Below are 21,095 nucleotides of genomic sequence, written 5' to 3' on the forward strand. Positions count from 1 at the left end.
ATTATTTTTTTAGGAAAATGAAGTTTAAAAACCCCGAAGGGCCTGAGCTGCCCTGCCCTTGCATGAAGTCTTGGGTTTACGAGTTTGGGAGAGGGGCGACTGCGGCAATGGGGAGCGGACAGGCTGGGGAGGCCCCTAGATTTAGAGGCCCTAGGCTTCAGCCTACTTAGCCTATACATAAACCTGGCACTGAAAACAATTAAGTTGCCTGTAACACTGCATGAAGTATCTTCTGGAAAGCAGTGAATTTGATATGTGCCTTGCCTTATGTTCTCTGCCCAAATGATTATCTGCCTGGCAACAACTTTGAGCTGCCCTTCAGCATTGCATCTTGTGATGGTGACTGTTTATTGCATCCCAAACAGAGCCCTTCCCTCCTGGGTGGACTCTGGATGCCAGTACAGCCCTAGAGGTCATGACATATCTGGGTACTGGTTGTTCCTGTGGATTGGATTCCTCATAGGATGTGGTTGTAGGACAGTAAACTAGCTGAACAGCAGATAAATATTTGAGAAGCTTGGCCTTCTGCCCAAAGCCTGAACTATCACATATAAAAAAGCCCTTTGTCTTTTGTCCTTTTAAAAAATGAAGCTTTTAAAAAAATGCTCAGTTCAGACATGGTGTGACATCACGGTTATTAGACGCTGATCTGCAAACTAAAAGCCATTACTCAAAGAATAATCCTTGGGACTGAAGAAGACAGAAAATTTTCTGTTATCTAACATCTAGGTCTAGCAGCACCAGAATCAAGCCACTTATGTCTAGCTTCTCACTATTTCAAGTAAGCCAAAAATTTCTACGTATTTCTTTTACTTACTCTGTTCATTACTATATGTAAATCATTGCCATATAGTTTCAAATGATGCTTAAAATGTATGCCTCAAACAACTTTTTATACTATTTTGGAAATAATATATTTAGGTTAATATATTTTTTTTAACAGACATTGACTCTCAAGAGCAAGATCTGGAGTATTATCATTGTTTATAGTCCCGTTCCACAGATCTGTGCACTTAGCTGTGAGGCATGTATATCTGTACACATATATTCACCAAAGAGATGGCAACCCTACAGCAAACTCATTCTCCAAGTGGTGATCCTTAGGTAGACACAATATGACATTATTCCACACACAAGGGGGAGGCATCAGCAGAAGTACAAAAAAAGCAAGAAAGTACAAAAAGTTTTGGATCGATGTGGACTCAACATGTTCAGTGGCCACAGAATGCTAAGTGTCTGTTGGCAGGGATATAGAAGATGGGGGGAGGGAATGGAAAAGGCCATGACTGGCTTTTTGGAGCACTTTACACAGCAACTTTTTTTTTCTTTTCAGTTTCCACATGTGCTTCTATGATTCAAAAGGATGTCATAGGCAAGGATTACTCAGAGTACTCTGGATCAGGACATTTTTCTTTTACCCTGTTGGCTATGTTTATTGTTGTAGTCAATACTGTTCTAATTTCTGGCAGAAACATTTGTGCCAAGTGTTAAACAATTATTGACTGCAACTATATAACTCAGCAGTCTTATAATTTTATATAGTTTACTTAAAGCATGGGGAACTTATCCCATAAAATATTTTAGATATTTTCGAAGACTGTTGTCCTAGTCAGTGCCAGATTTACGTATAAGCTAAACAAGCTGTAGCTTAGGGTCCTACTCTCTTGGGCCCTACCCAAAAAAATTTAAAGAAAAAAACCCTGGATGTACATTTCCAAAATATAAGATAAAAAACAAATAAAATAAAACCTACATACAGCAACAGTGGTTTGTGTTGTGTAGGCTCCTATGATGTAAGTAATGGGCCCTCCCTGGTAGCCTGCTCCCTAAAATATCACTGGTTTGCTCATTTCTATATCAATTACTTTGATAAAATACATATTTTGTTATGTGCAAATGGCTTGAGGTACCTATTAGGTCCATCAATGACTATATAGAATATATTCGCCACAAAAAAACAGCGGCAATTTGTTGTTGACAAAGGACAACTGGACATATAAAGGGCTCCATTACCTTCAGGAGCTTAAGGCCTCATCAAACCTAAATCTGGCCCTGGTCCTGGTGTAACGAAAAAGAAAAGAAAAAAGGATTAACATTAGCATTTAGACTAAGTGCACCATAGTATGAGGCCTGGCCAGCAATGGATGCTGTGTGGCTTGTAATCTTTTTGTAAAACCTGAACTGGAATTGCTCTAAGCTCTGGTGAAGTGGAAGACACAGAGCACGGACTTGATTCCCTTTACGTCACAGTGGGAGGAATTCAATGTAGCACTGAGTAGATCAGTCCAACAACACAAACATTTGCCTTCTCCTGCGTGCTGTTGCAAGGTTTCTCCTGACCCTCCAATTCGTGATGTGTGGACGATGCACATGGAGAGGAGAGAGGAGGAAAGCCTTAAGGCACTATGCAGGCTTCCATTGCTGTGACTCATTGATAGAATCCTGCCCAGTCCTTACTATCTTCTGGTACTGGGGTTACTTGCTTCTTGTTTTTCTTGCCATTTTGGTAAAGGAGAAGCATTGATTCCGTGTATCATGTGGCTGACTGGTAATGAAGGGATGTAATAAAATTCTAGTTCTTCTCCAAGTAAACCCATTAAAATCAATGGACCTAAGTTAGTCATACTCACTAATTTCAACAGGTCTACTCAGAGTAGGATTAGCACTGAATACAAAGAGTTTTTTTCCCAGGCTGTTGTTAGTGTTGTGGAATCATCACATTAAATGCAAGCAGAGATTCCTCATTGGCTAGACAGGTGCACTCTGTGTATGCTCATACCATTTATTTCTGAGGCTCATAATTCTAAATCACATCTGCCCCTGCTCTGTTTAAGCTCTGTAGGCTGGGTCATGCTTTGATTGGGTAGAATATTGGCACACACATTTTCCTTCTCAGGAAACTGATCCTGTTTTGTTTTGTTTTGTTAATAAAATAAAAGATAAATTAAATTGCAATTCTTCCTGCATTTTGTCACAGTGAGGACTTCATGTCATCAAAGTCTCCCACTGCACTTTACAAGCCTGTTGTTGGTTTGAGTACCACATTCCCAAATGTAGAGACAATCTTTTTAAACCTTACTCATATCAAGTGTGACTGGTGAAAGATTGTTCAACATCCTTAAAAGAGTCAATTACTAACGTTCGACTATAATTCAAGAGCATTGAATGAGTTCAACCATTTTAGCGATCGAAAGGTCTGCATTACAAAATGTAGGTTATGGCAGATTAATTGACAATTATTATGCATTTAGCTCCATCATAACTTTGGACATAGTCTTGTTTATTTGGGTGAACAAACAGGATCCTCTCAAAAGGACTGAGCACAGGACCCTGTGGACCATAAATCTGCCATTGTATAGCATTTTTTAACCGATAAATTTTGGGAAGAAATGAACATGCTTAAGTATTTGTATTATATATGTAATTTCAGATCAGTTTTTTTGGAAAGTATTAAAGTGAACAAGCTGGATATAGCAATGGAATGCAAGCAATGGTTATTATTGGTTGCTGCCCTGTGCTTAGGATCTGCCTGTTCCCAAAATAGAAAACATCCACCATGTAAGTATATATTGCATATAATATTTGTTTCTTAATAAACAACAGAAGCCGAGTTAATGACAAACAGCAAATATATTCAGAAACAACAGGCAAATGCAGTCATCTATAAATCGTCACTAAAAATAATTCCCATAGAAGAAATTATTATTTTCTTTCTCTCTATATGAGGTCAACTGAGGATAACATTGAGTGCCACTGTTGTAGTCCATAAATTGCTTCAGGCATTCTTACTACAGCTTCATAAACCCATATTTTATACAAACCAATGTTTGGTCAGCAAGTGTGGGTTGTCTTCTGTTCTCTTTGTCAATAATGATGGTGACAGTGGTTGAGTGGGTGTCTACAGGACATGGCTGTGTCATGTCCTATAGACGTCCACTCAACCACTGTCGCCACCACTATTGACAAAGAGAACAGAAGACAACCCACACTTGCTGACCAAACATTGGTTTGTATAAAATGATAATGTTGGCACTCAAAGACAAGGAGACTGTACCAGCCCCTGTGAAGCAGGAATCTGATGGATGTGTAGCAGCTGGTTGGTTGTTTGGCAGACTTCTTGCTTGTTGTAATGTTAAGCTCCTATTACTTATAGGCTGCATTTGCTTATCCCAAACTCTCACATTAAAGCTCAACTAGTTACAGCCTTGTGAATTGGTTGAGATATTTTGAATCCATGAGGAAATGCAAAGTATTAAGGGACCACGTGATTTATTTTCTATAAAGCCAGCTCACAACGTGACACACCAACTGCCCACCCCACATTTGGTTACTTTACAATGGGGTGGTAAATATGGTTGGTCCAAATGTAGCAATTCCTTCCAAACAGATGCATGCCAATGCCTGATGGATGTCCAGGCTAGAAAGAGGTGTGATTCCACTTCTGCAGGCATCACTGCAGAGCAATGCACAGAAAAGGGCTGCTGCTTTGATGCAACTGTGCCTGATGTCCCATGGTGCTTCAAACCTTCTGGAGAAAGAGGTAAATGATACACGAAAGGTTTGGGGGAGGAATGGGAAGTAGCTAGGGACAGGGTATACATTAGATTTGTTTCATATGACCTAATCCACACTTTCTGAAATGATATGAGAACCAAAACACAGCATCCAAATTTTGCAAACGATTTCTCCAGTTGCTCACCCTGGATTCATGAATTTAATGAAGGGCAGGCAAGAAATGGAATAGCTAAATAACTAAAGATGTGCCCAGCATGCTTCCTGGGGGAGGCATTTCAGAGCCTGTTTGCCACCACGGAGCAACTGGTCTCCTGTGCCGTTTTACAGCACACTTCAAATAAATAATGCACCTGGAGCAGGGCTTTGCATCTTAACACATGGGGCAGGCTGCAGTGGGAAAAGGCAGTCCTTCAGCTGTTTGGGTTCTGTGCCAGGGGGTGGGGTCTAAGCTCCAGGACCTTGATTTGGGTCCTTGGTTTTGATGAGCTTCATTTAAGCCAACACAGAGTTATTTCTCAACCTAGGCTGAAAGTAACATTACAAGCTGCCTAAAACATGGCATATGGTTTCCAATAGCTTCCCTCCGGTATGCAAAGAGAATGATTGAACAGCAAGCAAGAGTGGACTGTGGCTATCAAGGGATCACGCGCAAGAGGTGCAAAAGGATTGGATGCTGTTTTGACCGAAAGGCTTCTGATACATCAATGTGCTTCTATCCCCCGGTGAATGAGGGTAATGACTTCGTGTTAATGTTCTCCGAATTCAAGAGGGGAAATATAAGCCCATTCACAATCATGTTCCTTTAAGTTCTTACATAACCTGATGTCACGTAAAGAATCAATAGCTTTGTTACAAGTTACAAATATATTATATATACCCCACCCATCTGGCTGAGTTTCCCCAGCCACTCTGGGTGGCCTTCAGAGCATAGTAAAATATCAAACATAAAAAAACTTCCTGATACAGGGCTGTCTTCAGGTGTCTTCTAAAAGTTGTGTAGTTCTTTATTTCCTTGACATCTGAAGGGAGGGCGTTCTACAAGGCCTACTAAATGTCAAGGCCTACTAAATGTCAGATGTCAAGGCCTACTAGATGTCAAGGCCTACTAAAAAGGCCTTCTGGCTGGTTCCCTGTAATTTCACTTCTCACAGTGAGGGAACCAGCAGAAGACCCTTGATGGAGGACCTCAGTGTCCGGGCTGAACAATGGGGATGGAGAGGCGCCTTCTGGTATACTGGGCCGAGGCCATTTTGGGTTTTAAAGATCTGTACCAACACTTTGAATTGTGCTTGGAAACGTACTGGAAGCCAGTGAAGATCCTTTAGGACCAGTGTTATATGGTCCTGGTGGCCACTTGCAGTCACCAGTCTAGCTGTCACATTCTGGATTAGTTTTAGTTTCCAAGTCACCTTCAAAGGTAGCCACAAGCTATCCAAGTGAGAGATAACCAGGGCATGCACCTATTGAGGACTGGTTAATGGAAAAGGAGAGTTCCTGTTCCACAGCCTGTTTCTTCCCCAAGAGAGCACCAAAGCAGGCAACACTAAGCCTCACTGCCTGAGGATAGCTCAGTCAGTAGAGCATGAGACTCTTAATCTCATGGTCGTGAGTTGAAGCCCCACGTTGGGCAAAAGATTCCAGCATTGCAAGGGATTGGACTAGGTCACCTTTGTGGTCTCTTCCAATTCTACAATTCTATGATCTCTGTTCAGAACATTGGTGGATAGAAGTGATTTCTGCCTCCTCCAAATTCTAGTCCAGTGTAGAAGAGGACTCCTATCCACATGACAGTGAGAAAATAGGTTTGGGCACAACCCTTTGACCAGTTGTTAATTGTTTCTGCCTAAGTCATGGTCCATAACAAGTCTTTTAATGGTTCGTGTATTCTATGGTTAAAATAACCAAACAGATAAATACATGAAAGGCACATCTATAGAAGTAACAGAAGGCTGGCAGTAACATGATTCATTCTTCTGAACAGTTTCCCAGCATTGTGTAATGGACATGAGCGCAAGGGAAGAATGTGGATACCCAGGCATCACTGCTGAGGAATGCCAGGGAAGAGGATGCTGTTTCAATTCATATGTCGTTAGTACTCGGTGGTGTTTTTACCCAGCATCCATAACAGGTAACAGAGCAGCAACTTGCTTGTGACAACAGATGTGTCTGAAATAGAGAGGGATGAAGTATGCCTACAGAGAGAGCAGTGTAGAGATAGCATCTTGATCCATGTCCATAGAGATTCTGTCCTGAAATCAGGAATGAGAACACCAAAATATTGGAAGGACTATAATATTGCATTTACTTATTGTTGAGATATCACATTTTTATTGCAAAATCCATATTTTCCAGAAATAAAAGTAATGGAATTATTCGGATTTTACCCTCTAAATTTTGAATATTCTGATTGTATTTGGCAAGTCAGTGTTAGCACAGGCATTGCCTGGTTGCTACTGGAACTGTTTCCAAGGCACTGGACTACAACTACAGACTTGTGCCATTTTCATATTTATTTATTTTTGTTGCACATTTTTCTCCCCACCACTTCAGTTCTGCGTGTATAGGATATGACAGCATGTCTCCAGCCCCAGTGTCAGCTTCAATTATTTTATTTTATTTGTAAAAAAAAATTTTTTGGACAAGCACTGTGAAGAGATGTGCTGGTCATGTGCCATCTTCATTCTCCTTAATGCCTCTGGGCCCCACCCCATCATAGACACAGCAGGGTGAGTCCCAGAGGCACTGGGAATGATGAAGATGGCAGCAGCTGTCACGGTCTCATCTAGTACTTGTCTTAACCATTCTGGCCTGAGGAGGAGCCAGAAAGGTAGAGCTGCCCTGCTTTCAGCATCATGGCCCAGCCCTATTACCAACCACCCACATCCACCGTCATCGGTCTCCTGGTAAGCTCAGGAGAGCATCAGAGTGATGCTAAGAGGAGCTAACTGAAGGGCACCCGGCCAAAGCTGCCCCCCAAAAAAAGAATCCTAGTGCTGGCCCTCGATAGCACATCTTGTAAAAACAACAACTTATGATTATAGAAGTAAATTGAAGTAAAAAAAATATCCCATTGGTTTGCAGGGTATTTTATATCAAAAGCCTTTCCCATTTATTTTTCATTTGAATGTATCTTCTTCCTTTACTTCAAAACATATCAGGATCTGATGCATTCTAGAACTCAGACAAATCCAAAAATACTGGGAGGAAATAGGCAGAAGAACAAATCAGCATCTACTTTAATAGTCAGGAAAGCTTCTCTCCTCCATGTATAGAAGTCTCCTTCCTTCCTTCCTTCCTTCCTTCCTTCCTTCCTTCCTTCCTTCCTTCCTTCCTTCCTTCCTTCCTTCCTTCCTTCCTCCCTCCCTCCCTCCCTCCCTCCCTCCCTCCCTCCCTCCCTCCCTCCCTTTTGGAGTCTTCAGCCTTCCACAATATAAAGTAAATTCTCCCCTGCAGTGTAAAGCTTGTGTGAGAGTACTATAATATAGACAAAAATAGATTCACATTCATAGAGGAATTATGGGGCAGCTTCACAACCCAATTAACTTAAAAAACAACAACAACCCCTGAGTCAAAAGTACTTCTTTCTAATTCTCTTTCATTTTAAGGACCTCCCAAGATGTGTGGAATGGCACCCAACAAAAGAGTGGGTTGTGGATACCCTGGCATCTCTGCTGATGAATGCTTGAGAAAAGGATGCTGTTTTGAACATTACCAGTATGCCCAAAATGTTCCCTGGTGCTTTGAACCTTTGGCAAGGCAAGGGAATTTTTCACTATGAAGAACTGGAAGTAGTTTGGGGTGGCTGAAGAGGATACTTTGCAGAATAAAGGACCACAGGATTGCCCTTGCACTGCATTTTTGTTTCACCTTTTCCATTCCTATATGTCTAATTAGCAAGAAGGATTCCTCATATTCCTCATAAAATAAAAGTATCAAAATATCCAGTGTTCATCTTTGTTGGGTTGTCTGACACTAGTTCTAATTTCTCCAGTAGGAAGAATGTGAGCATATGTACGGTACTAGAAATATTAATTAACAGATCAGTGGGAGGCTCAAGAGACTAAGATTAGCCCAACATCAGCCAGTTCATGCAACTAAATTAATACATTTGGAATGAGGATCAAATAGACATATATGGAGTTTGTTGTGCAATCACTTCCCCAGACGCCCTGTTTCCACAACTGCTGAAAAATAGATGAAACAATGGAATTGTCCCAGTCCTGAACTTCCAGGGAGCCGCCCTCTAGGATCAAGGGGCTGCGTGCATCCATGCAAAAAACGCCCCCCATAGATGTGTGGAGTGGTCATTCTGCCTAGCACTAGCATTTGATTAATATATCAATCCACACAACCTCACTTGTAGCAGTGAGCTGTACACATGCGACTGAGGATGTAAATTCCTACACGCTCATCTTCCGAACACATGTTTGGTGCTGGGTGTGGTGGTGGTTGGAATGGCAGCTTGAATTTATCCTCGTTAGATATCAAATAGCAACAGAACCCTCTGACATTTGGCTGGTTGGAATGTAGCCTACAAAGGTAAGAGACATTTACATCCGTCACTCCACCCATTGATCTTTCAGACCCTGTCTGCCACTGGAATCTGCTCACTTGAGAGTTGTCCATGAGGACTATTCCTTCTGAAGGTAACCTTCTGAAGGTAACTGAAGTGCCACCAGTGAAGACACTTCTACATCCAACTCTCAACATCCACTTCTACATCCAACTCTCAGTGATCCTCGATAACATCTGAAGGAGAAGTTGTGCAGGGGAAATGTTATGGGCTGTAGATGTTGTTGTTGTTTAGTCGTTTAGTCGTGTCCGACTCTTCGTGACCCCATGGACCATAGCACGCCAGGCACTCCTGTCTTGCACTGCCTCCCGCAGTTTGCTCAAACTCATGTTCGTAGCTTCGAGAACACTGTCCAACCATCTCGTCCTCGTCCTGTTGTCCCCTTCTCCTAGTGCCCTCAATCTTTCCCAACATTAGGGTCTTTTCCAGGGAGTCTTCTCTTCTCATGAGGTGGCCAAAGTATTGGAGCCTCAGCTTCACGATCTGTCCTTCCAGTGAGCACTCAGGGCTGATTTCCTCCAGAATGGATGGGTTTGATCTTCTTGCAGTCCATGGGACTCTCAAGAGTCTCCTCCAGCACCATAATTCAAAAGCATCAATTCTTTGGCGATCAGCCTTCTTTATGGTCCAGCTCTCACTTCCATACATCACTACTGGGATGGACTGTAGATAGATGAAGCTAATTCTTGCACAACTTTCCCTGTGAAGTTCCCCTTCAACTGTTTCAAGAAGTGCTGCATGCTGTCAGCTGAAAGGCACATCTAGCTAACAACGCTTCTTCTCCAATGTCCAAAGCCACTCAGATAGCAAGTTATTGGCCATAAATATCATTGCTACATTGAAAGGGAGCCTGGAAGTTAGGGGACAGAGCACCTTCTACATATGCCCCCATAAAAAAAAGAAAGGAGAGGGAATCATAAAGGGAAAGAGATGACACACTGAGCTTTCTCATTATGCCTGAAAACCAGCTCTAAGGAGGACATCCTTCCCAACCTCTTGTTTTCTAATTGAAACAGTGTTGGGGAAAAAATATGTAATGGAGCTGTTGTAACAAAGATAATCACTTTTGTAAGGAGTTACCAACTCTATGTTGCTGCTGTTTCAAACAATGTATCAAAGCCCATATTAGATTAAACTGTTTGTTGGAGGTACCAGACCTGTATTTACATATACAGTTACAAAATCCAGTGACCTCCGGTGTGCAGTCCTCACATACTAAGGGGTGTGTAGGCAAACAAAGTGACAACTCAAAGATAAGAGGAATAGTTAACGATTGATTACAGCAGTGACCTCCACTGATAGTGTATCGGAGCTATGTCACAAATCACAGATACTTTCTGCCCTGTTGCCGGTCGAAGACAAAGATCTTCATTTTTTCCATTGAAATATATTTTATACTGCAGTGTTTCTCAGTCTGTGGGCTGCAGTCCCAGAAGTCACATGGGGGTTTCAGTCTGACTTGGGGGGGGGCATACAGCTTTTTGGATGGATTGAGCCTGGCAACTCCTATCAAATGCAGAACATGGGAGCAGAGGTTGGTTAGAGAGTGAGGCAATAGCAGGGTCAGAGGGGGAGAAAGGAAATGGAAAGATATGAGAGCCAGTGTGGTGTAGTGGTTAAGAGTGGTAGACTCGTAACCTGGGGAACCGGGTTCGCGTCTCCACTCCTCCACATGCAGCTGCTGGGTGACCTTGGGCTAGTCACACTTCTCTGAAATCTCTCAGCCCCACCCACCTCACAGGGGTCTGTTGTGGGGGAGGAAGGGAAAGGAGAATGTTAGCTGCTTTGAGACTCCTTAGGGTAGTGATAAAGCGGGATATCAAATCCAAACTCTTCTTCTACTTTGGTTTTCGAACAGCTTAGTTCTTGAATGTTTTGGCTCCTGAACACTGCAAACCCAGATGTGAGTGTTCTGGTTTGTGAATGTTGTTTTGGAACCCGAATGTCTAATGTGGGTTCCGTGGCTTCCGATTGGCTGCAGGAGCTTCCTGCAGCCAATCGGAAGCCGCACCTTGGGTTCCAAACATTTTGGAAGTTGAATAGACTTCTGGAACGGATTCCGTTCGGCTTCCAAGGTATGGCTGTAGATGGCAGACATACACACATAATGGTTGTGCCAGTATGAGAGAAGGAAGTGAAAGAATGGGAAGGAGAAAGGACAGACAGACTTAAGAGAAGGGAGAAGGGAAGTTCCTGGGGCTTCTGCTGTGCCTTTTATTCTCTTTGCTTCATCCCCCACTACCACAACCTTCATTCCTTCTTTCTGTTTCTACTTTTAATGTGTAGGAGACAGTGTGCATTTGGGCATCTGTAAAAAAAAAACACACCTCACAAATGGTATAAAAAGAATTATCATGCAGTTCTGAGCACAATCACATCCAGACTGCAGGTTTTTTTGAAGCGCATAACCAAAGCACAAATGTGCATCAGTAAGAATGTAAACAGATTGAAGGAATAGATAGCTGCAGCAATCTGTTTGTGTTCCAGTTCTAGAACCAATTTCAGAAATTCTCTAATTAAACTGGAATTCAGGAGCAATGGAACTACACAGCAGTGTGAACATTCAGGAGCAAACAAAGAAGCGAATGAAGAGAAATGTTTAGCAAGTTGGCACTTTTCCCTATTCTCTTAAAACAAATCAACAAAAGATAGAACTTGAGTAAAGAAAGAAAAAGTTTGAAGAGGGTTGAAATTCTGAAACTTAAAATCATATTCTGATTTTTTCATAATGTTAAACATTATTCTAGCGGCTTTATTATTTTCTTAAAAAATAATTTGAAAACCTGGATAAATTCATGGGTGAATATAAGTAATCCCAAAGAACTGCCTTGATCACAAAATTTTCATATGAATTTTGATTTAGGGCTGAATATTGCTATTTGTACTGGTCTAAATCTGATTCAGAAATACAAACTATGGCTAAAAAGCAACACTTCCTTTTATGCATGTCTATTTAGTTTTCTAAAATGGTTGCCATGTGAAGCTGTTCAGATGTTTGGAATGCTGACTAATGTCTCCTCTGAGGTAATCAACAGTGCCTGACCAACATCATTTATCTACTTTCGTTTGATTCTTACCACCCAGGTAGCACCACCTCATATGTTTCCAAAAACACACACACACATGTATGCAAAACCCTTTAGATACATTTTCTAATCAAATGAAGAGAGATACTTGAGGTGGAGCATGGCTGGAAACTTGTTATCTAAATGCTGAATACAAACATTAATTACGGTATAAAATAAGGCCCATAGTGACTGTGAGGTACTTTCCTTGATGTTAAAGCTTGCTTCCCAAGAGCTGGAAGCTACGATGGAGCAGAAGGGGGTCTGGATACTTTCACTCATTTTAATTTTAGGACTTGGTGCATTGGCCGATGACAAGAAAGCTCCACGTAAGTACCTTAAGAGCTGCTTAGGTTATCCTTCCTTATAGTACATTAATGGAAAGAAGGCACATGTTGCCTATTCAACATGCCAATATTTGGAATTGGATGAACTTGCCCCTGCTGTTGAGAAACTTTAAGGCCAACTTATCAACATTAAGAGAAGCACTACGAAGTCCCTTAATAGCTATAAAATATGGGTAATAGCTATAAAATATGGAGGGTTTCTCCCTCTGCCCCACAAAGAAGTAAAGGGTTGCATTCAATAGAAAAATTCAATTCATTTCAGTGATATCAGCGACAACCTTTACAGTTGAATCTAAAACAAGTCACTTGGACAGTGGAACCAGCCCTGTCCGAGAGCTCAAATTGCAGGAGGGAAAGATTGCAGACCATTAATGAAACCCACAAGCCTTAGCCATAGCTGCCAAGTTATCCCTTTTTTAAAGGGATTTCCCCTTATGCTGAATAGGCTTCCTCGTGAGAAAAGGGAAAACTTGGCAGCTATGGCCTTAGCTCCCCTAAGGGTAACAAAATAATGCCCACTTACAACAGCATTCCAAAAACAGGGGTTAAGGGCAGGGGTATTCTTAGAGGTGGCCCAGGGGGGACTAGGCCCTGAGCTGTTTGCACTGTCTTAGATCTCCTGTGCCTTTTCTTTTCTTTTTTAAAAAAACACAATGCAAATGTGCCTTATGAACCTGCATTCAGAATCTTTTCAATACCTAGCATTTTGCTTCCTTAGAGGAAGCCAAAAGTACAAGAGCTGTCCCATACAGGTACTGCTTATGACTTGGTACCTAAAAGAGAGGGATAAAATATAACCCCAAATCCCACAGGAACGACCTGTAGGGAAATTACCTATCACAAAGGTGCCCTTTTTAAAATGTGTCGGTGATTATTGGGTTGTTTTTGTTTTTATTATGTATTTTGTGGTTTTAGATTGTGATTTTATGTTGTGAACCACCCTGAGACCTGTGTGTATAGGGCAATATACAAATAATAATAATAATAATAATAATAATAATAATAATAATAATAATAATAAATTAACAACAACAACAACAACAACAACAACAACAAAGTGTTCTAAGATTACTGGAAACATATGTTGTATGATTTCAACAGGCTTAACTCCTGGAATCACTTAGATCAGAGGAGATCTAAACAAAGGATTTGCATTTTTATTAGATAGGAAATTCATGAGCCCTCTCAGCCACTGAGGCTGAACCTGCATGGACTGAAAATTTGGGGGGGGGGGAGTCCTGTCCTCACAAAGGTCAGCTCAGCCCCAGAGACTTTCCTGCTCAACCCAGCACTCACAGGGCTGTGGTTTGCATGCACACCTGTGCCCCTCCCGTCTGTTAGCCATTGGGTGTTCAAGGCTGAGGGCTACATTTAGGCAAATATCTGAACCGAGGGAAGTTGCCATTGAAAGGTCCATGAGACCTGCCAGAGACTACCATCTTCTCATGAGAAAAGAGCTAACCATGATTTTTGTTCTCAACAGCGGAATGCCGATGTCACGTTGATCCCAAAGCGAGAGTTAACTGTGGACCTCCTGGAATCACTCCCCAGCAATGCCGGGATGCCGGGTGCTGCTTCAGTTCTGAAGTTGCAGGAGTGCCCTGGTGCTTTGCTCCAAGCCCCCCACACTGTAATGTATTTTTCTGAAGTATACCTGGCTTTTCTGAGATCCTAAAAATGATACACAAGTCAGAGGGATGGATAGATTCTGCTATCAGGCATTCAGTAAATCTTGTCTTACAGGCAAGCATAGTAACTGCCCAAGGAAATGTGAAAAACTCCTGTTTCTCAGTCACTAGAACCCTGCCTGATGTTAAGACTTAGACTTCAAGCCAGAGCCTGAGAGAAAGTAGATGACAGATGATAGATAGATGATAGAAAGATAGATAGAAAGAAAGATAGATGATGATAGATAGATAGATAGATAGATAGATGATAGATAGATAGCACACCGTTTTTGTTTATGATGAACCTTTAAGTATGAAGGATTAATAAAATACCTAAGCTGTGTACACCAGATAGCCTATTCTCGCAAGACCAATTGCAGTCATTAACAGTCGTTAACAGTCATCATCAGGTTTACCACTCCTATCAGCCCATCACCCATTCCCATCACCCCCACCCCCCACCCTCTGAATATACATAAGGGTCTTGCTACTTCTGTTTCAGTGCATCTGAAGAAGTGTGCATGCACACGAAAGCTCATACCAAAATAAAAACTTAGTTGGTCTTTAAGGTGCTACTGAAGGAATTGTTTTATGTGGTTATATAAGTACAAGCAGATGATGGGCTGTTCCCAACCAAGTCATACTAAGAGAAGACCTTTTTAGAATCAGTGGTTTTACTCTGAGTACGGTATGATTTAATCAGATACAATCCAGTGCTGTTCAATTTTTCCACAGGGATTATATTTCTTTCCTCAGCCTTTGTTATCCTTTGCTAGAAATGTGAGTTGATTAGTATCTAAGCTCATCCCAGTTTGTGCACGAATTTGGTTCAGGCATGTAAGATGAAACTAATGATAGCCCACATAGAGGAAATAATCACAAAATACAGGTAGGTATCTGTGTTGGTCTGACGCGGTTGAAATATATATATATTTTTTAAAAAAATGTCCAGTAGCACCTTAGAGACCATCTAAGTTTGTTCTTGGTATAAGCTTTCATGTGCACGCAAACTTCATGTTCATGTGCAAGAACAAACTTAGATGGTCTCTAAGGTGCTACTGGACATTTTTTTAATTTTAAAAATATAATCACAAAATACTTCATGTATTTCGAGCTCAAATAAAACAGAAAAGCAAGGGCAAAAGCAGCATCAGCTAGACAAAGACTATGAGCAACACTTTGACTTTGATCCACTAATCTTCAGGTAACTATTCAAAACAGATAAAAAGGTATGTCCTTCAGAGGTAAAAGTCAGGAAGAATTGTGGATACCCAGGAATCTCTGCTGCTGCATGTGAAGCGAGAGGATGCTGTTTTGAGTCCCATCCCCCTGCAGTTCCATGGTGTTTCTTCCATGTTGAGGTAGCACAAGGTAAAGTAGCAAAGATATTTTCCCCCTTTGCACAAATGCAACAAAATTTTGTACTGAGGCACATGCTACTACAGTACTTGTAATCTGTTGCACATTATATCTTCAAGAGACTATACTACCAGTCAATAGTAAAGGCCTTTCAGCGTGAGCATGCAACCAGTCTGTAGCACAGGACCAGTGCAAATGGAAAGAAATCGGATGTGAAAAGCAGCCTAGAACAACTGCATACACCCTTCCCCAAATTTGGTTACTATCCCTCATGCAAGTCCATTAGTATGAGCGGGGAGGGCAGTAATTCTAGTCCTGGGGAGAGGATAGGGACAGTCTTGTTGGTCCCACCCATTGTTGCTTATCCCTGCAGCCTTCCATGCATTTGGGCTGAACGTCTTCAGCAGGGAGGCCTTGTACTTGTACAGCGATATTAAATGATCTAGAACCCTGATCTTCTAAGATTCTACACCACACAGGATGCCCACACAAGTCAAGCAGGCTGTCTGCTGCAAAGGGCCAGCCCAAACACATGGAGGGGTGCAGCGATAGACCAGCAGGAATGTGACAGGGGGGTGGTCAGGCAGAGTGCCCCTGCTTCCTCTCTTACATGGTCGGAATTGCATAAGGGGAGAAAAGGTTTAGGCCCATGGTCCGTATAAGTATGTGTAACTGAGTACAACATATTTTGGGGGGCAGAATATTATGGACATCTACCAGGGACATTACCCCTGCTGTCACTTGATTTGATGGAGAGCCAGTTCTTATACTTTTTCTTTTTATTGCCTTTTCAGAATGTTAAAACAAAGCTTCAGAAACGGACATTTGCACAAAGAGCATCTCTGCCAATGGAACAATTCAAACAAGAAAACATGTCACCATGCACATTGTGCTCTTGTAATTCTGATTTCCACGACACTTCGCTTTGCCTTTGCATTCCCACAATAACACAATTAATCACATATTTTATCTCCCACCGCTCACAATATTTTAGTGCTTGGCATCTTTTCAAAGCAATAAAAGGTTATAAGAAACTTTAATTGTTGATTTTGTGGGACTTCTTTCTGTATATATTAATGCAGCCAACACCTGCCTCTTTTTTAAGCATCGGGCTGCTTGAAACATCATCACTTTATTTCTAAATCATAGCATTGCAGAGTTGAAGGGGACTCTGAGGGTCATCTAGCCCATCCCCCTCTGTAGCTGACATACAGAGGTTCTGCATACAACAGGGAAGTTTGCGAGTTACTGGTCTTTTATAATTTTCAATGCACTTGGCATGTGTGAGTCAATCGCTCCATGTTGGGTATTAATTGGCTAAGTACTCCCCTTGCGATAGAAGCTGCTTTTTCTCATTTGGGAGGAAAAAGTTAAATAAAGTTAGTTGTAATCAGACAAGAGGACATGTTCATATTTCCATTGTCCTGAGGCCCAGAAGGAGCACATTTCCATTACAGAGTTTCAAACTTGTCTGAAATAGAATCCACTGGTATTGCTTCCTCATTCCCCTCCTCACTTTACATGAACCATACCTTCTATGAAACCAAACCATTACCACAAAAGCAGAGTGAACCACGAAACACTGACAGAAAAAAATTATCCAGTGACATATCAAAGTAGATGGATAAATTATAGACTGTCAAGTACCATATTGGGAGGGTAATTAGTTAGGTCTGTGGCTCTTTTTCTAAGAGAAGTGGGTAGGATTTATTCCGTATGGATGAGTAGGTATTAAAACACTGATGTTGTAGAGCTACTGCCTTTTAAAACTAGCTCAAATGTGGGGGATAGCTAGGCCAATGCATCTGCTAAAGTCGTGTTCCTCCTTGTAAGGAAGTTGCAGGTAAAGAAAGAAGTGGTCGGTTAAAATGTCCTAACTCTCATTTCGGTAAGAAATGTTGCTTGTAACCACAGAACAGGTGGATTTTTGACACAGAAAGTATACGAAATCAACCAAAAGGTTGCCACAGAAGTCTCTTTGCTTGCATTGCTTCCCCAATTCAACATCCAGTTCTTGCCTTTGGGATTGGAAGCAGCTATTTTGTTGGTCCAACTATTTATAGCTGGTTCAACTGCTGTTCGTCACCAAGCTGTTCAACAACTCCTTCAGGTAGGCTAAGTCGAGTGGATCTAGGGATTGTGGGGGGCAAGGGATTTGTTTTGATTTTCATTTCAATTGAAGTTTTACCAATTTACCACCCCTCAAAACAATACAGAAACTGAAATGTGCCTTTCCTTTTAAATTCCTAATTCTATTAATATTGTGGAATGGTTCCTCTACCAAAAGAAGGTGTACAGAATGTACACAAAAGGGGCATAAAGAGGCAGATATTGGTAAAAATAGGAAACTAAAATGCAGTGTTACGGAATATTGTCTGCAAAAATGTGCATGCGAGGCATACAAAAAAAAAGTCTGTTAGGAGAAATGTTAATGAATTTTCACTTTTAAAAAATTTCAAAGCTGATGTTGAAGTACAGCAAACTAAATCTGAGATTGTAAACATGAGAAATTGAGAGACACTGAAATCAACAGATTCATCCATCTCTATCTGGTGTGTGTGTGTGTGTGTGTGTGTGTGTGTGTGTGTGTGTGTACACACATATGCACATGAATATTGTTGAAATATTTTGATTTCCAGGAGCCAGTTTTGAATTGAACTTTGGTCTGCAGAAATAGCCTGGCAGAGCCAGGTTTCCTGAGTGCTCAACTATCTTGAATCCTTCTCCTCTGACCTGTTTTCCCTGCAGTGTCAGAGATAAAAAGTTTGCCTCAGAGGACTGATGCCATGATAACAGCTACAGAATGCATATGAAGCACTTTGAAGACTAGAAAGTGTTATACAAATGTTAAATGTCACCTGTTCTGAACTCATGATTTACCAACCCAGTCTGAAAGCCTCAATTTCTTATGTCTTTGTTCATCAAAAAGGAAGTAGATTAAACCTCTACTGCAGGCTTCCCCAAACTTCGGCCCTCCAGATGTTTTGGACTACAATTCCCATCATCCCTGACCACTGTTCCTATTAGCTAGGGATCATGGGAGTTGTAGGCCAAAACATCTGGAGGGCCGCATTTTGGGGATGCCTGCTCTACTGGGTCACAACCTTGATCTGGAAATCTTTCAACAGGTTTGAAGATTTGGTGAACATTCCAGATAGAAATGAACTTCAAGTGCCTCTGGCTCCTGGCCATTGTCCTGGTCTTAGGATTCACCAGTTTTGCAGATGCCAGGGGTGGCCGAGGTGGTGGCCGAGGTGGCCGAGGTGGCCGTGGGGGCAGAGGACAAAAAGGTAAGTCACCAATTTAAATTATTTCCACTTTTTAGAAAACTATTTAATAGCTAATACTAGTTTATTCTACAGCTGTGACCCTGTTCCTAGAAGGAACAATGCCATAAATTTGGAAAAACATGATTGAATGGCATATTTTTTACAGTGCGTAAAAAGCAAGGTAGCAGCACGACACCTAGCAGTGGGAAAGGACCAGTGTTTGGCTCCCTGGACAACCTAGTTACTGACCACTGATTTCAACAGCCTCCAAAGGCAGGTGGCCAAAAGACAGGTGGCCTGAATTATGTTGGTGGATGATTCCGAGGGGATCCATTCTATTATTGTCTTTCAGCACAATCCAATGCATGTCTACTTAAAAGTACAATCTGTTGATATCAATGGGTCATCCTCAGCAAGTCCCTTTGGGCTACAGACCCTTCTAGATCAGCAAGTCATATTGTTATCTCCCTCCTCCTCATCAGGTGATGTGATAATATATCATCTGACACCTTTAAGAATTCAGATGACCATTATTGCCCATTTTTTCTCAACCCATTAAGCCCATTGTGAAGATCTGGCAATCAGCGGATGTCATCAGGAGAAGTGCAGGTGGGTGTAGCTTCACCCACATAGGCTCATGGCTCAAATGGGAACACCTGGTGGGACTCACAGGCCCATGGACCAGGGGTTCCCCACCTCTATATGGCTACTATATGGCCCTTGTACAAAAGGTTAAAAAAGTTATGGCTGATAAGCCAAATGACCAGAGGGGGTCTTTGAGACAGAGTCAGGGTTGGCTTTGCTATACAGAACGATGGAGTGACTGGATTCATGTAGGAAATAGATGAAGGCATGAACTGATATATGAATGTTCAGCAATACTACTAATAATAATGACGACAACAACAACAACAACAACAAACTTGCTGACCCTAGCCAGGTTTATGGTAGAGCTTCAGGAGCCAAAATGTAATGGCATGCTATGGGAAAGACTTAAGACCATGCCTGAACATCTTGTTGGTCACCAAGCCAAATACCAACCACATATGGTGATCCATCAGGGATGCCGTAAACTTCCTGTTTGTGCTATATACTTGCAGATGTTGAGCACCTGGCAGGCCACAGAACAATGCCTGGTGGACTCCATTCATCTTGATGGGACACAACTTTCAGAGAGAAAAATAAGCCTTTGTATTTTCTGCCTATTTATTTGCTTGCCTCAGTGAGACCTTTTAGATATGTGACAACTTCCTAACATAAAAACAATGACAAAAAAAACCCCGTAGAGACAAGGCCGGAGAAAGCTTCCAGAACATATATAAAGAGGCTCATTTGGTTCAGAGAGGTTCTCTGTCTCTGCTCAGAGGCATCACACAGCTCCTAGTTCTTAAGATCTGAGGACATCCAGCTTCCTGCCTTCATGAAAAATCACCCTTGGGGGTACCTCCCCTATGGCTCTTGGGCAACCAATAGACTAAAGCTAATGGCAGAGCTGAGGTTTCAGTGTGTGTGTAATTGACTTCACTCTTTGAAGGCAAAGGTTCCCATTGAGCATATACCTATTTTCCATAATACTGAATACTGTTTTGCATTTGGAATTTTGAAGGACTTTGGTGATCAGGCTGCATCCTATTTCTCTTTTGCTTGGAAATCTTCATGGCTAATGTTGACTTGAATCTAAATTAAACCATTCTTCAATGAATTTTGATTTCTCAACTTTTCTTATTGAATAGGCAACTGTAATGTACCTCCTCGTCGGAGAAGTGACTGTGGATGGCCTGGAATATCTAGAAGTACATGTTTAAGTAGAGGGTGCTGTTTCAGCAGTGCAATCAAGAATGCGAAATGGTGTTTCCACCGTGAGTAGCACCTTTGAGTAAAACATTATCATGTTTGGGCCCTCCCCCACTTTGAAACATCAAATTTTTATTCCCTTCCATTCAGTGATGTTGCAATAGAAAAAACAGCGCCAGTAGAATACCAGTGTGTGTGAATAATGTAAAGCTAATCAGAAATTTCGCAGTAGATATTTTTCTGAGGTTTTTCCTTTCTCATCCCCTCCACTATAAAAAGGCCACCATGCACAATTTCCTTGGAATATTGTTCACCATTCTTTGTGTAAAGCACTACTATGTAAGCACACCAGTATCCTTCTCACTCCTTCCATCAATACTGTAGAATGATTATGTTCCCCCTCCACGCCCAACCCCTGGTCCTGCCTGGTGCACACGCAGATGCTCCCCAGGTGCCAAAAAAAGGATGCAATGTCACTGTTTGGGTGTACATCCCTTAGCTGGCAA

General features: G+C 41.6%; 1 protein-coding gene across 1 annotated transcript; it reads left to right on the top strand.

Annotated features, from left to right (window-relative positions):
* Positions 1 to 575: 575 nt before the first annotated feature.
* Positions 576 to 20,662, top strand: TFF2 (trefoil factor 2). Its single transcript, XM_088668752.1, has 10 exons — positions 576 to 781; positions 3,431 to 3,558; positions 4,388 to 4,540; positions 5,092 to 5,247; positions 6,497 to 6,643; positions 12,447 to 12,482; positions 13,984 to 14,130; positions 15,389 to 15,538; positions 18,673 to 18,816; positions 20,529 to 20,662. Exons 2-10 carry the CDS (start codon positions 3,477 to 3,479, stop codon positions 20,660 to 20,662), a joined length of 1,149 nt encoding a protein of 382 aa, XP_088524878.1. The 5' UTR covers positions 576 to 781; positions 3,431 to 3,476.
* The last annotated feature ends 433 nt before the right edge of the window (positions 20,663 to 21,095 follow it).

The sequence above is a fragment of the Zootoca vivipara genome, chromosome 4 (genome assembly GCF_965207765.1).
Source record: "Zootoca vivipara chromosome 4, rZooViv2.hap1.1, whole genome shotgun sequence".
NCBI lineage: Eukaryota > Metazoa > Chordata > Lepidosauria > Squamata > Lacertidae > Zootoca > Zootoca vivipara.